The sequence below is a fragment of the Guyanagaster necrorhizus genome (assembly GCF_019112545.1).
Source record: "Guyanagaster necrorhizus MCA 3950 unplaced genomic scaffold BT62scaffold_14, whole genome shotgun sequence".
Taxonomy (NCBI): Eukaryota; Fungi; Basidiomycota; class Agaricomycetes; order Agaricales; family Physalacriaceae; genus Guyanagaster; species Guyanagaster necrorhizus.
Window position 1 is genome coordinate 1,106,982 of NW_025064893.1, and position 16,261 is coordinate 1,123,242.

The window sequence follows — 16,261 nt, forward strand, 5'->3', positions numbered from 1 at the left end:
ACATGATCTTAGCTCAGAACAGACACTTCATGGGCAAAGCACACCAACCAAGCGGGTGGATAGGATCAAGTTGCCAACCTTCGTGTCGCCGCTCGCCAGACACCGTTCTACAAAAAAGCGTGGTTTTCACACCATGCAATCGCACTGCCTAAGTTTCGTTTCAGGGTATTTATTAACGTGATACAAAAATTATAATACCTTTCCTAAAGCTAGCTACATTTGTATTACTCTTCTGATATCCTTTCAAAAAATTGCTTCAAGGTAACTGCCAACACTCCTGGAAGAGCCTCCACATCTCGCAATACAACATAGTACTCAAACGGAAAAGAGTCCAAATAACGCTTGAGCTGAAGCTCCATTCGTCCATCGACATTCTTGAAGTCGGCTTTTTCCATGGACAGGATGGAACCTTGCTTGGGACCGCGCGCAGTGTCTAATGAATCGATGATGATGAAAACGATCATCACTCTTTGCTCCTCTGCCTTCCTCAGCACCGAACGAAGCTGTTCATGATCCTGACAAATCCCATCAGATATGATGACTTCAAGTTGCCACAAATCCGCTGATGACGCTGACGACCGCTTCTCCCGAGCTTTCTCCAACACCTCCAGACTCCGATCTACGAGTGATAGCACGTTCGTGGCCTTCTGGTTGAATGTGAATGCACTCATGATTTTCATCCCCGTCTGATCGCTGAATGCACCTTCGGTGAACCCATGCAGGATATCCACGGACTCTCCGAACTTGGCTATGCCGATGTCTCCAGCTTCGAGTCGTGTAAGAGCTTTGGAGACAAGAGCGAGTGTCTGATATGCGAGATGGACGGAATGAGATTCGGACATTGATCGAGAATCGTCCAAGGCGATGAGGACTTGGTATTCACGCTGACTGGGACGAGTTCGACGGAGCCAAATCTTGTCCTTGGTGTAGTCACTGGCGATGTAAGGTATGATCTTTTTCATGTTCAGACGCTTGCCTGTGCGGTAGTCCCCTTTGAGTCGAGTAGCAAGGGTAGGTTCAAGAATAAGCCGGAGCTGCTCGCACAGTGCATAGGCGAGATCGTGCGTCAAGGATTCGTAGAGGCGCCACATGCGTTCAGCACCTTCAGAAGGCAACCCAGCTTCCTGCCAGTGCCGTAGTTCAACTTCCACTGCACTGTCAGGAACGTGCTCTTCCATTTCAACGTCGGCTTTTGGAGCATTTAAATCAACACCGTCTGGATCAGAATGGGCGTTATACGTCGGATTATGCATGATGGCACCTTCTCCGCCTTCCAGCCGTTCTTCACTGCCCCCGTCTGTCTGGTTCTGCGGTTCGTAGGAAGGCTCGACGACGTTATCATCCCCATGCAAAAGCATGTCGACGTCCACTGGTGTCTCGATGTCACCACGCATTTCGTCATCTAGTAGCTTCAGCTCGTTCAACTTGGCGCTCTGCTCTTCCCCAGCTGGACCAAGCGCTTGCATCTCCTGATCCTCGTCATCGGGACGAAGATACTCGAGCTGCTGGGTTCCCTCGCTATTGATCGATTTTTCTTGCGGTGCGTCATTCCGGCCACTGCTCAGGATATCGTCGAACTGTTGTCTGACCTCCTTCAGAGCGTCACCGATACTACGCATAGGATCACGTGTCGTCTCGGTGCTGGCTTGAAGTGCTTTCTGACCCTGCTGGACACCAGTACCATCGGCACCAGAGCTTTTGTCTGTTGATGGATCGTTAGACAGTTGAGTTGTATCCGAAGGACGAGAACTGTGAAAGATCAAGATCAGCAACTTCGTGGGTAAAAGGATGTGACACTTCTTACCCATCCAAGTCCATCGAACTTTCTTGTTTGGAGGCATCAACAGCTTCTCCGCTTGCCCCTGATGAAACCTGGGCATCTCCCGACGCGCTCTCCCCACCATCAACATGCTGTGGTTCACCTGTTGTGGCTGAAGCGCCGTCTCCTGTACCGATATCGGGAGGAGCTATTCCTTCTTCCTTGGGAGTATCTTGAGATGCATTGTTGTCATCAACTTTCTCCGCTTGTCCGGGTTGAGTGTCTTCCGCGTCTTCGGCCATCTCGTTGTCGACTTCATTCTGTTCTTCGACCTTTCCTTCTCCAGCATCCTCAACGCTGTCATCTGCCGGTGACTCCATGGTATCATCTTCAGGTACATCGAGTTCTCCGTCATCGATATTCATATCATTATTTCCTTCCTCTCCCAGGTCAAGATCCATGTTATCAGGCAAATCCAGAGTATCAGCATCGGGAATGCAGTCATCCATCGGAGCTCCGTTGGCCTGAAGGTCATTCTCAGCTTCCTGGGGCTCGGCGTCTGGAGCCTGTTCGTCTTCGCTGTCGGTCTCCTCTGGTTTCCCGTCCTGGGGAGGTTCGTCCTTCTTTGAATCCGATTTCTCATTGCCCTCCTTCGCTACCACCTCCGAATTTTCCGACTTTTGTTGGGAATGATCTTTACTGGTGGATTGTTCCGGCGCTGAGTCCTCTGGTCCCTTTTCGTCTCCCCAAAGTTTTTCGTCAACGGCGTCAGGATCGGAGGCGTCTAAATCGCCCAATTGTTCTTCGGGGTCTTGGTCGCTGCCGTCCTCAGAGCCTGAATCATCCTGAGATCCAGCATCGGGAACATCTTGCATGTCACCACCGAAATCGTCAGCCATTTCGATGGCATCATCATTATCATCTCCCTCGTTGTCATCGTTCTTCTCGTCAAGATTGTCACCCTGCAGTCCTTCCACTTGACTCTCCTCCTGAATCTCCTTGCTGACGTTCTGGGAGCCAGATCCTTCACCCATGCCTAAGCCGTCAATAGTTTCTGTTGTGCCTTCTCCAGATCCTGACTCATCGACGTCCGGTGGCTTGCAAAACCCTTCTTTCGATAGACTACGAAGAAGCGAACAGAGGACAAAGTCAAGCTTGAAAAGGGACTTTGTCCAAGCACAGTGCGAAGCCAATTGATCCTGTACTAGAAGACTGTACTGTTCAAGGAAGGGGAGACAGCGATGGATGGCGCTGAGACGTTCTGCCTGAGGTTGAGTTGCTAATTGCAGCAGGAAAATTTCAACGCTGTCGACCATGCCCCCGATTTTCGCAACTTTGGTCATGTCGTGAATGATGGCATAGTCGCTTCGGACGTAGGCATCTCTGCCGTCATCTTCAGATTGACTAGAATCAGGACATTTTGCCATAAATCCTTGAGCAACGACCAGACATGCATCTATCACATTGTCGCTGATGGGTGCTGTAGGTGATTCCACCACATCAGAGCAGAGAGGCAAAAGAGATTGGGACTGAAGCCAGCTCGCAGTCGAGGAGAAAAGATACCTGGCATGAGAATACCTTTCGGACGAACTAGCTAGGGCGGCCATAACTTGACTGAGGCAACCGCGTGCACTTTCAATTAATGGCAGTTCATCTGTTCCAGTGATCATGAACAACTATCACGATATCTTTAAACGGTCAGACGTACCTGCTAAGAGCACGGGCATGTTCGTAAGCTGTACATTATCAATGACTAGCATCAAGTCTTTGACAGACTTCTCTACTACATCCAGCAGCACTTTTGTCTCCTGGATACTTGACCCGGGGATGGGATTGACACAATCGACTTCTCGGAGGATGATAAGACCTTCTACAATTTCCTGCAAAGCGCCGGACAGGCGACATAACACGCTTTTGAGGTTTGAGATTTGTTCGAGAACTTTCACACCCGTATATGCAATTCCAGAACAGGTTGAGAGCATGCGTATCCGAAGCAAAATTCGCTTGAACTTTGAATAATCTTCGACGGCAGTAGCCAGCCTGAAAGGAACGTGAGCTCATAACTATAGTGCAGTAGAAGAAGCTCACCTCGCTCTAGACTGAATAGCCATACTGAAACCAGACTCAAGGAACATAACACCTCGCTGGAGTTCACGAGTAGTCAGATCAGAGTGATGATTCGGGATGGACGCGCGTAAGTCTGTCAAGCTCCCTTGCAATCGAATGAAGTAAGATTCGCTTTTTTGGATCGCAGCGTTGGCCGACTCGTCGTGTGACAGCAAAATAGGCTGCTCTCTGATCCAACGAGCATCCTGTTGTTGACGCAGGGTATCTGGGCGTAGATTGGTGGCAAAGCCTGCGCGCTTGAGTTCCTTGAGCAGGTCACTCCAGGCTTTCCGCTTCCGAACAAGCAATGCTTTCTGGTGCCTCTCGCGTTTTTCCGAAGTTGCATCTGCTGGAACAACGACAGTCGACAAACTCTGTGACTCCACGATGATTTCAACGGCGAGCGAGTCGACATGCCGCGGCAGAATCGACGCAATATAAGGAAGCAATTTGGTCCTAGTGACTTCGATATATTTCCGATACGTTCGATCGAGGTTGAGAAGATGCGACATCGATGTCGAGTCATTGTGATCAGGGAAGATGGGAATGGACAGTGCCTCGACGCTACGTTTGGGTAGCCACAGCTCTGAGGATTCATGTTCGCCTTCGCTTCTGCTGACAGATGACGGTAAAAGCCGATCAGAAACGGGCAAGCGTAGGACCTCGCGGAACTTGCGGATTATTTTGTACAACTGGTGATGCGTTCGCTGGGCACTTTGTTTCAGCGCCTGAACATTAACATCTTTCCAGCTTGCTAATTTGACAAATCCCTTAACCTCCTTCTCCAGTGCGGCCCGTTGGTCGAGAAGATAGGAAGATAAGCTTGGCAAATACATCTCGAAGTAATTTGCAGTCGCTCTGAGTATGCACCGAACACGGGCCAACGTCGCGCGTCCTGATGGAGACTTTGTAGTCACTATCAGTTGGCAGTACATTTCGAAGCTTCGAAGAAGCTTTAACCTAGCATGGAACTGACCGAGGGGGCTGCCTCGTATGAAGTCGTCGAGTAATGGCAGAAGACTGTCGAAATAAGCGGAAACACTGTCTACGCCCGCTTCTTCGCGTTCCAAAGCGTCGAGTGGGCCTCGGATCGTCGCGTCGTACAGACGGAACCACCACTCTGAAATCCCTGATTGGAACTTGGTGCTTTCAGAGTCCAAAAGCGTGTCCCAGCACGATAATTCCAGGCGTCGCCATTCCACGATAAGACCTGTGATAGCCGCACGTTCGGATTTGAGGTTGTTGTCACGATTAGCGTAGATTTCCCAATCCTCCGTCTGTAACAGGAGATGCTCCAAGGCAGATAAAACCTTGGCGACGGGACTATTAATGTCCAATGATAACACAGCATTGCACCGCTCTTTCAAATGGTGTAGAACCATCTGGTCTGGCCACTCTTTGATGAGATATTCGAGGCGCTCCCGCAGCCTTTGTACCACCTCGACAGCCTTCCTAACTTCTGGCATGTTCGCCTGAAGATAGAAATTGTATGACTTCGGATCATTGCTTTTTCTACACTCAGTATACCGGCCATACAACAGCGATAGATTGAACGCTAGACTCAAGTCATCTATTGTGTCCGTTAAAGCGTTCAAGGGACATTGAAGGTCTTTTAGCGACCGTAGCCGAATGTCAATAAAAGCTTTGAGGCCCGTAGGAGGAAAGTGGTGGTCCAGCGTGAAAAGGCGCTGATGGAGATCGAAGACTTCATGAATTTGTGAGGGAGTGACGAATGGTAAAACAGATGCGCCGCTCCTAGCGCTCGACTTTCCGCGATCGTTCTCCATAACGTCTTCAAAGGATGGGAACAATGCCAAGAACTCCTGTTCTTCGATTTCAGATTCACTTGCGGCAACAAAATCAGAGGTGTGGGTTCGATATAACGATTGTGCTGCCTTTTCAGCTTCGGCTTCTTTCGTACGGTCGTGTAACCAAAGGAGGATCATTTGGTCGTAGACTTGTTCGATCAGATCAGTAGGCACTTGCTTCCCAGCACAGGTAGATGCATCATATGCCAGTGCCGAGAGCTGGAGGAGTAGATGTTGAAAGGGCCGAGCATCTGTCGTGACAAAGAAAGCTTTGCTTTGAAGCAGGAGAGAAGCAGTTTGAACAGAGGGGAATGAAACCAAAGCAGTGACCAAACGCTCAACGGCATCTGATGCACCACAGTCAAGATATGCATGCTTGATTATGCGCAGACCCATGCGAAGATGAAGAAGGGAATACCGAAGGAGAGATGTGATGTCCGCAAAATCGGAATAAACGGATTCCAAGCGCTGCAGGAATCCACGGATAGATTGCTGAATTGTCTCCTCTCGAAGTCCACCTGCAGAATCTTCGGTTTCTAGGAGATGGAGCAAGCCGTCGATTTTCGAAGAGGAGACGACTTGATTCACAAATTGGGAAACTTCAGACCAGAACATGTGGATTCGAGACAGGTTTGCTCTGCATGGGAACGTTGGTGTTTGCTTAATATATTCCAGGAAGGGATGGCGACGTGCACGGAGATACGACGTTGTGGGGTTTTCTGCATTCCCTGTGACCATCTGTTCCAGACGAACATGAAGATCAATTTGAGAGGACAATAGTATGTCTTGATCGCGAGAGAATGATAATGCACAACTTTGGATTGCAGCGGGGTCGACAGGCACATCAGGAATGACGAGATGCAGGATCATCTTGGCCACGGCAATCCAACAATACCCGAGGTCCGCAATCGCCCTTCGTCGTGAGTTTGATTTCAGGTTGAAATGGGCGAAAGCGGGTTGGACGTAAGTCCTGACTGCATCAGTGAGAACATTATGCTTCTGGGACTCAAAATGGCTGAGGACTTCTGCAAAGGGAGACGTCTCATCCAATGACGAAGTCTCAAAGGGAATAGGGCCACAACCGAAAGCGCTCGAGACCTGGTGTGATTATTAAAACGGTGAAACCAAGAGTAGTGCTATCCAATCTTACCAATGACAACGTATATCGGAGAAGAAAAATGATCTGAATGAAGCGAGAGGTGTTGTGTTCGCATCTCAGCAGATGTAGCTCAATGCTTCTTGAGATCTTGTCTTCATATTCCGATAAGGATGCCATCGCAAAGCTCGACTCCCTACGACAATAATTAGACATGCGCAAAAATATTTACAGACGATCATACAACAATGATATCACGGATATCAGATCAGCGGGTCCAAGAAAGATTGAAGGTCCGCTGGCGATCTACGGCATTGTCAGTCAATAACGCGTGTGGACCTTCCAATGCAACGGACTAACATCGCTTGACGAACCCGCCCATATGTCGTTCATCCATCGGATTTGCTTCCTAGTAATGATAGGCAAGGTTTCTAACCGAGATGATGAATAAAAATTGTTTGAAAAGATCGTATGGCCACCTTACCCTCGTTTGAATCGATCGCCCAGAGTAGATGCTGATAAGGTACAATTCTTACTAGCGAGTACTTCGAGCGCTGGCATATCACTTGCAAAAAACGTCTCAGCGAAGTCTGAAGGTCACTTCGTTAGCCTATAGAGTTTGCTAAAAGTGTAAGCTAGAACGAACTGATGAAAGCTGCATTGAGATGAGGCCGAGTTCTGCGCCCAGGATCGTTTCGTCGAATAAGTCAGCGGAGCCTATCCCAGTATGAGCTGCCTGCTACAAACTCAGTGAGCAACAACACAGATATTATTCCTGAATTTTACCTCAGCATCTTGGATCAATCGGTTCAAAGCCATGTGGTCGTCGTCCGTAGAAAGTAAATTTCCAGTCATACACAGTGCCATTAATGAGAGAGTTTTTCGACGGGTGTCTATTAAAATTTCAGGAAGCAGCAAGCTACAGGAAAACAGAAACAGACCTCTACTCTTATCCGATATCTCCAAATGACTGACCAAGTCATCTAAGCGAACCAGCTCGGAAGCCACTGGTGCATCATTGTATTTCAGAAATGAGGACCATAGATCTACAAGGCCAAGACCGGAAGAAAGCGAAACCGTATTTTGTAGAACCAGTGCGCAAGCCTGAAGCAAAAGAAACTGGGATGGGCATTGTTGCAAAGCTGCAGCCATCCAGCCAGTTATGGCTTGTAAGGCAGAGTAATCAAAGTGAGACTGAGATGCGGCAGAACGCATTCTCGTGGCGTACACAAGAACCTTCAGTGCAATGTCGAGCAATCCCTAGGAAATCCGTCGGTCTCATTCAAATTATAAGACGATGCTTCGGACGTACCACAACTTCGCGATCCTTGGATCCTACGGCGCCAAGAATTTCGTGACATACAATGCGTGTCGCTTTCGAGACTTCTTCAATTTCAGCGATAGCCTTCGCTTGCCGTTCCGGAAGTTTGGACAATTGATTCCATATATTTGCATCAGATGGTTCATACTCATCTAAGACCATCATTGTCGCGAGATCTAGGACCCTCAGAACGATGCTGTTTGAAACCGTATTTGTGTCGGACAATTGCTCTTCCCAGCCGAAAGAATCCAAGGGCTAAACAATTTCATTACACATATACGGAGACAATTAATAGAGTATTCGGAAATTAAAACGATGCAGCTAACCTGCGCGAAAACGTGAGCTGAAGGAACACTCTTTTTCATAGAATATCGGGAACGCAAAGTACTTATTGCGTGTATGGCCGGCCCAGGAAAAGTGTCAACAAACTTTCTCAAAGCAGCATATAATATATTTCCTTTTTGCTCAAGATTTACGAGGAAACGGCGAAGGTAAGCGTTGTATGCAGGTCCGGCTGAGCGAGCTAGGAAGTACAGAAAAGCATCCAGAAGTGTCGGAGACGAGAGATCCCAAAGGAATGCAGGACAATGGTCAAGGAGGTTAGAAAGGGCTGAGTCTTGATCCAGCATGTAACCTGTAGACACCAGACTCGTATTTAGCGGCGGCGTGAATGTTTCTGAGCTGAGACCTCGCCGAGAGAGGTCGAATTGGATGAGGTTGCAGGAAACCGAAACAGGCAGACGGGAATGGTCCTGCAATAGCAAACAGTCATCGGATATCCGTGACGGGAAGATAGCGATTTCAATGCCTCGATTCCGCATCGCACGGGACAGTTCACCATGCTGAGGGTCAACACACATGAACAGCTTGAAGTTGGGGTGGGCCTTTATAATTTGCACTTTGCCGTCGACGTGTCCGCGTTCGTTGAGGGAGAGATATCCGTCTATTTCGCAAACAGAGTTGAGACGGTCCAAAACGGATGGATTACAGAGATTGGCTCCATCGAGAAGGAGCCAATGTCCCTTTTTCATGGCTTGGACGAGAGGTCCGTCGAGCCACTCAAACTGCCCGGCACTTGAGACGTTTCCAGTGAGACGCTCTAGTCTGCACTGCAATTCTAAGAGCTCGGCATCCTGACTATTCCCTTGGTGAAGGCCGGTGACTACCTGTTGAGCGGCGTAAAGGAGAATTTCCCTGTCGGCCAGCGGCGATTGTTGGAGCCCGTGTCTTAAGGTATCGTAGTTCGACGATAGGCCCCGGGAGCCCGACCATGTACGTGAATATTTTTCAGCAAGCCGAACAGTCTCTTGAATGACAGCAGAAGCACCGGCATTGGAATCTACCTGCTCAAAACTTCCCAATATATCCATAGTGTCAGTAGCCGAACTCATGGACACCTCTCGCAGAAGGTTTCCTGTTAAGTGAGCCAAAAGCCTTACCAGCGCTGTCTTGCCGACATCTCGACCGCCAGTGATGATAGTCAACCAGGACTGTGTGAGACAGTGGCCTGCTGCCTCTAACGCGGACAAGTGCATTTTAAGGACACGACCAGGCCGTGAAATAGCGGTGGTTTTCTCCCTTTGCATCCCAAAATGCCCCACTTCCATATAAGACGCAGTTATTGACCAAGTAGGGTTCTGTGTTACTCGTGCACTGTCTATTTGGAATGTTTGGTCGAATATTCTGCATACGAGCTGACGGTCGTGCAAGGTCCTGAAACGATGCAGGTAAACGGGCCGCAGATATTCGACAGGGTGTTTCTTTGAAGAACGGATCAGGGATCCCCATCTGATAACATCGCGAAGATTGAATTCCCAGGGGCTGCCTTCTCGACCAAATGAACGTCGAACAGATACTTCTTCGTTCAACTTGGTGTTGAAGATGACCATGGCACGAAGAATATCTGAGTCAATGTCGGGGAATAGATGCCCGCACACTAAATGGAGATCATCGGGTCGCAGCTCCTCGATGTATACCTTCGTAAAACGGTTGAGGAACGATTTCGGAAGACCTTTGCGTCCACTACCTTGATTCAGCGGGTTCTGCGCAGCAAATATGCGGAACGAGCGATGTCGAACAAAGGAACGCCCAAGTTCTGGAATAAAGACCATTCCACGGTGATCAAATACCGAATTCAGGCCCTCCAAGACGGACTGTGGGGCAAGGTTCATCTCATCAAGTAACACCCAATGGCCCTTCACGAGCGCTTCCAGAAAATCTGCATTTTTCCAAACAAATTCTCCTGGTCCACCTCCTTCAACCGGAAGATCTGATCCAAACAAATCGGCAAGATCTGTCTGATCAGAAAGGTTAATCCGATAAAGCTCGTGGCCAGAGATTTTGGCCAAGGCGGTTATCAGACTTGTCTTCCCAACGCCAGGACTACCTTCGAGCAATATTGGTTTGAAAAGTTGACATGCTCGAACCACTCGCATCGAATTATCTTGTGTAGTAGGGGCCTGGAAATTGAAACGATCCAGAATGGATGGCTGAGGACCTCGGGGAATAGCAAATGACCCAAGCTGGAAAAACTCTGAAGGCTCGTGCCAGGGAACAACGCCGGTCGATTCTATATCAGAGATGGGAACGAGACTATGTATCTTGGCGACAGCATCGTGCTTTAGTTTTTGTAATGCATCACGAGAGTAGCCAGAAAGCTGGGGAAGTGAACCAAGCCCATCAATATACGACATATAAGCTGCGTGGTGCTGCGGCAAGGTAAATATTTGCAATGATCCAAAAACATCCCACTCACGAAGATCTCGTTCCCTGGGATGCTGCCGACACCTTGGGAACACAGGACGCTGTTAGAAAAGGTAACCCACGACTAGACGGAGAGTCAGCATCATTTAAAACGTACAGACTTCCCAGTTAACTCACCAATATGTCACGCAAATTCATTAAAGAGCGGTCTCCGACAACAAAACAGAGCCATTCGACAAAATCCAATACTGCACCGGTATATATTCGTAGTTCTTCATGTTGCCACATATGGTTGACGATCAATTCAAGGTCGTGACGATTGTCGACTGAGGGGACCCATATCTCTGTGAATCGATTGCGTAGTGCTGGTGAAAGCTCCTTTTTGCCATAATCACCGCCCGGATTCATAGTGGCCACCAGCTGAAAAGAATCCGACGACTTAATTACGGAATGGCGGAGATTGTCGCCACCCTTCTCAGCTAACACGATTGCCCTGGATGGCTCGAGGACACTGTTCAGTCGCTCAAGAACGGAGTCGTCCGCAAGAGAAATCTCATCAAGCAAGAAGATATTTCCCTTTATCATCGAAACGATGAGCGGACCATCGTGCCACTCAAACAAAGCATTAAGGCGTCCAAGTTTCTGCCGAATGGCATCAACTCGGGGACGTAGCTCTGGAGAAGATTGTAGAATCGAATCTAATTGAGAAGATATGTGCTCCGGTGTCGGAGATGCAGATAATGGGCATCCCTGCAGTTGAAGAAAATCAAGCGCCTTCTGCAGCGTGTCAGCCTCCAAAGCAGCGCGATTTCGTACGGGTCGGAGTCCGCCGATGAGATCGGCAGTTTCCGTGCCTTGATGGCAATTGAGAGTGTGCAGTGGCTGAAATTTTGCGTCCGCGATGACCTGACATACGGATGTCTTTCCACAACCTGTCTCGCCAACTAACAAGACAGGCTCGTTGAAACGCAAAGCACGGCCGACTAAGATGAAGAGCCGCTGCATTGCCTTCGTCCATATAAGACCCGATGATTGAGGCACCGGACATGCAAGAAATTCTTTGAAATCGATCGCTGGGTTCTGGAGGTTATATATCGCATCTTCATCCAGTCGAACACCCATTACGGATTCAATGACATCCTTCACTGCTGCTTTATCATCAGACCGTCGTGTGCGCTCTGCCAGCAACATATACCCGTTCTCTGCCAATTCCTGATAAGATATAGCGTCCCGGCCTGCCCAACGAAACAGATCCCGGAGAGTCGCAAAACCCAGTTTACTCTCAAACACTCGACCTGATTGGCGGCGATTCTGCAGTTCGTGGAACACAGCGACGATTTTCTTTCCATACGAAGGGGCGATTCGGCATCGCAAGCATAGAATTGTTTCTAGCTCTGCTTCCGGCACGTCATCGAAGTGTACTTCCAAGAACCGATTCCTGAATGCACGCGACAAGACCTTCCTGCCAGCGTATAGCCCAGGCGGATTCTGTGTGGCGAACAGCATAAAATGTGGATGCGGCCTCACAACCTCTTGAGTCTCTGGGATGACCAGCTCCCGGTTATCATCTAGCAAACGGTTCAAAGCCTCAAGGACGTCTGTAGGCGCGAGATTCAGTTCGTCCAGAACGATCCAGTCACCATTCCGGAGGGCGCGCACGAGTAAACCATCCTGGAAAACTAGTTTCCCAGTAACTGGGTCAGGAACATAAGACCCAAGATATTCTTGGATATCTGTGTGCTCGTGGTTATTGATACGAATGAAGCTGTGACCAGTCCGACGCGCCAAGTATTCGATGGAACTTGTCTTCCCGCTGGACGTGGGTCCTTCAATGAGAATGGGAAAACGGCGCGTCAGGATGATCCTCGCGAGATCGATAAGCTTCGTTTCCACCGACGGCGTCAAGATGTATTCATCGGCTGAATCTGGTTCAAGTGGACCTTTTTCGAGATAGAACGGTCCGAAGTTTACAAAGCCATCTGGCGAACGAGAGGAGGGAGATGGAGGGTTTTTGGAAAGAATGGAACGAGGATTTCGTACACCGGCCAACAGGTGCCTCTGTGCCAGCGATGTCACCAATTCGGCGCTTGGACCATCTAAAACCATTGTAAATGCCATGAGACAGCCTTCCCAGATTGCGCGCCGCAAGCCGAATGTACTTGCAGTATCTGCAGCAAAGGTCAACGCCCTAGCCAACGTACGCATACTGTAATGGGGCCGATGATTAGAGCCATCGGCTATTTGCCGAGTCTCCGATAGTTGTTTCACAGCCGAATAGAACTCTGCAACGTTTAAAATTGCAGGCTTATCGCCCACTGCAACATGTCCGATATATTGAGTGACAATTGTGATGAGAGTATCCCGGTCGGCATCAGGAGGAGGGACATCAATCTCAGTGAACCGGCAACGAATGTTGGGAGGAAGGTCTTTCTTACCAACGTCAGTGGCGGGGTTCATACAAGCAAAAAGACGGAAGTCTGGATGCCTTGGTACAGGTTCTAAGGAGCCTTGTTCTGTCAATGTGATAGAAGATGTCGGTCCCTGAAGCAGACTCGATACACACTCAAGTGTTTCCGAGCTGGCAAGGTTGACTTCATCTAGCAAGACCCTATGTTAAAGTCAATAAGGACTATAAAAACATTGCGGCCTGTTACGTACCAGTCCCCATTTCTCAATGCCTTTACTAAGGGTCCCTCAACGAAACCAAAAGCAAATTTGCTCTTCCCTTGGACATGATGGACTTGGAAATTCACCACGTCGCTTTCAAAAGCATTCCAGTTGGCTTCAGATGCGCTAAGACTCGATGCATCGACTTTTCGCCGCTTTCTCGGTGTTTGGGAGTCTAATTCATCAATCCTGTAAAAATATCACGTGAACGAGAATATGATTGTGATTCCGTGTAAACGTACGCAGATTCTTGCATCTTCCCGTGAATCCGCTCTCTAGCTAGTTTTGCGCTTTCTTTCCAAAGACTTGTCACCCTCTTCCACTTCCCTTCACTAACGGCTTTCTTCACCTCCGTCTCAAATTTCTCGTTCTTACGACGACTGAAGGTAGCACCAAAAAGTTCTAAAAAACGTTCCTGCAAAGCGGATGCAGGTATTCGAGCGTCGATGGGTTTAAATCCACCCAACAAGTCCGTAGACTCGGTTTGATGAGACAAATTCATTGAAATGAGTGGCCGCCTCAGCAATGATGCAAAATGAGTTATAATACTGGTTTTGCCTGTACCCGTTTCTCCAGTGAGCAGCACGGGTTCGCCGAGAGACACAGCAGTAGCGAGCCGGGATAGAAGAAGAACAGCAGGACGATGCATGGCAAATGGTCGTGACGGCGACAACAATATGTCTTTCGAAGTTCGGGCAGCAATACGCGTGTTTCCGGTATTGACGGCGACCACCACGTCGTTGACATCCTTCTCCAGATGAAAGTCCGGTTCCCATCCATTCAACAGCCATTGTCGTCGTTCGGATTCAAGGGCAAGATGCTCACCAATGACGTTGACAATAGCATCAAGATGTGTACGTGCCGCCATTGTCAAAGCTGCGGCACCGAAGAAGACGTCGCGGGCTTCCAAGAATATGTGCTCACGGAAAGTAGTGCCGGTGAAGATGGCAGACAACAGATGTTCGTTTCCCGGGAGAAGCATAGGTTGGTGTGAGGCAGGAAGCAATCTGTCTACGCGAACGCAGAGTTTCTGCAGCTCTCGCAACCCAATATCCCTCGTGGACGCTGACGTTCCCAGTGCCTTCACTGATTCCCACATGCATATGAATGCTCGAGCGGCACTTCCAGCCAGACGAGGAAATTTTGAATCGACCATAGTCACAAGATCTTCTGTTGAAGGCAGCGGAATGACGACTTCGCTATATTTGTGGGCACCGAAGAACAGAGGATTGGGAAAGTTTCCAGTGCGCGAAGGAACCACTGATCGTGTAGCAAAGATGGCAAAGTTATGATGTGCAACAAATCGCCCTCTGCCAGGCACTTCAAGAGTAGCACAGCCTCCGATCCACTTGTCAGAGGATAGAGACTCGACGAGTGGTTTGATGACTCCGAGAACCTCATTGCTTCCACGATCGATGTCTTTAAGCACGACCCATTTTCCCTCTCGCATCGCACGAACTAAAACACCCTCCTTCCACTCAAATGTTCCCGGTTCAGTCTGTGAAGACGCGTAAGAGCCAATTAACGATCGAGGGTCCAATGATGTGTCCGCCAGATGTATGTTGACAACATGATTATCACAGCCAGGAAAGAGGCAAGAGGCGAGGTGAGATAGGAGGGTAGATTTCCCTGAGGAGGGAGGAGATGTCAACAAGACAGGAAGGCGCAATGATAGTCGATGTCCTAATGAACGCAGAGCGCGGCGCGTAGTTTGCGTGCTGATAAGTGGAGAAAATTTGCTGCAAGTGCCTGCTGCTCGCAGCAACAATATCCCTTCTACATTCGCAACGAGTGGGCTTAAGGAATAATTCAAAGCCTCTTCACAACGGAGAAAAATCAACCCGCACCTCAACTCAGAGAGAGGTATTGTCCGCTCTTCCAAGAAATAATCATTAACATGCATCGCTATGTGATTCCTCGCATCCCGAACGCGCTTTACCTCCAGAACAGGCATAATCCACCCGTCAACTTCAACGACAGATCCATCAATATTCTGTCCATATTCCAGAGGACAATCAAGCCCACAGGCATCCCCTAGTATTTCGTGCTGCAACTTCTCACACTCTGCTTCACACATACCGCTCTGCAGGGCATAACAGCGGATTGCCAAAAGTCTAGACCCACTGTCGAATGTAGGTGTCCAAATAATAGCAGATAGGTGTGTTAGCGACCAAAACAGTTGGTCAGGAAGCTGGCGGTTCGCTTGTAGTATGCGATAGTACGCCAAAAGTAGACAATGAAGACGATGTTTGTCCAAATGTTGGGAAGTGAGAAGGCCTTGAATAAAAGCTGGCTTCAGTAAGAGCTGATGGAGGATGCTAGAGGAGAAATGAGTGACAGAAGAGAGGAAAGGTGAAATACGCGTACGGATAAAGTTCTTCGTGTACTTCTATCAATAGGCATAAAGCAACAAGCTGATCCTCCGTGCAATCAGACTGTTCAATCCAACGGGCACAAAGGTCAAATAGTATAGGACGGTATACATCCGCAACGGTTGTGGTCAGGGAAGACACTGTGAGGAGACGGGATAGTGTCGCCAGAGATAATTGTGTCGTGATTAATGCTGAGTGGATGTTGCTAGATCGTATTTTTTCCAGAAAAAGCTGGTTCTGGCGGAGAAAGTTGAAGGACAGTGGGTCGTAAATAGTACTAGCATCGCACTCTTTGTCCATTTTGTGATCCATGGACCAGGAAGAGAAGTTTAGGATGAAGACGCCGCCAGTCCTGGCTTGGTCTTGAAAAAAGTGCTTCGGCCAACGCCGAGGCATGGGATGCCAAATCTGGCACCAATTCGGACCGAG

The 16,261-nt window shown here is 48.8% G+C and overlaps 1 protein-coding gene across 1 annotated transcript; it reads right to left on the reverse strand.

Moving 5' to 3' along the window:
• Nucleotides 1-156: 156 nt before the first annotated feature.
• Nucleotides 157-16,195, reverse strand: BT62DRAFT_950567 (P-loop containing nucleoside triphosphate hydrolase protein). The gene is made up of 18 exons (XM_043188147.1): nucleotides 15,828-16,195; nucleotides 13,703-15,778; nucleotides 13,452-13,649; nucleotides 10,971-13,401; nucleotides 10,846-10,917; nucleotides 8,417-10,798; nucleotides 8,082-8,345; nucleotides 7,711-8,029; nucleotides 7,556-7,662; nucleotides 7,416-7,508; nucleotides 7,254-7,359; nucleotides 7,130-7,200; nucleotides 7,014-7,075; nucleotides 6,824-6,965; nucleotides 3,848-6,771; nucleotides 3,468-3,799; nucleotides 1,805-3,413; nucleotides 157-1,749 (listed from the first exon to the last, which is right to left on the reverse strand). The coding sequence occupies exons 1-18, from the start codon at nucleotides 16,142-16,144 to the stop codon at nucleotides 225-227; spliced, it is 15,030 nt and encodes a 5,009-aa protein (XP_043039230.1). The 5' UTR covers nucleotides 16,145-16,195; the 3' UTR covers nucleotides 157-224.
• Nucleotides 16,196-16,261: the final 66 nt, after the last annotated feature.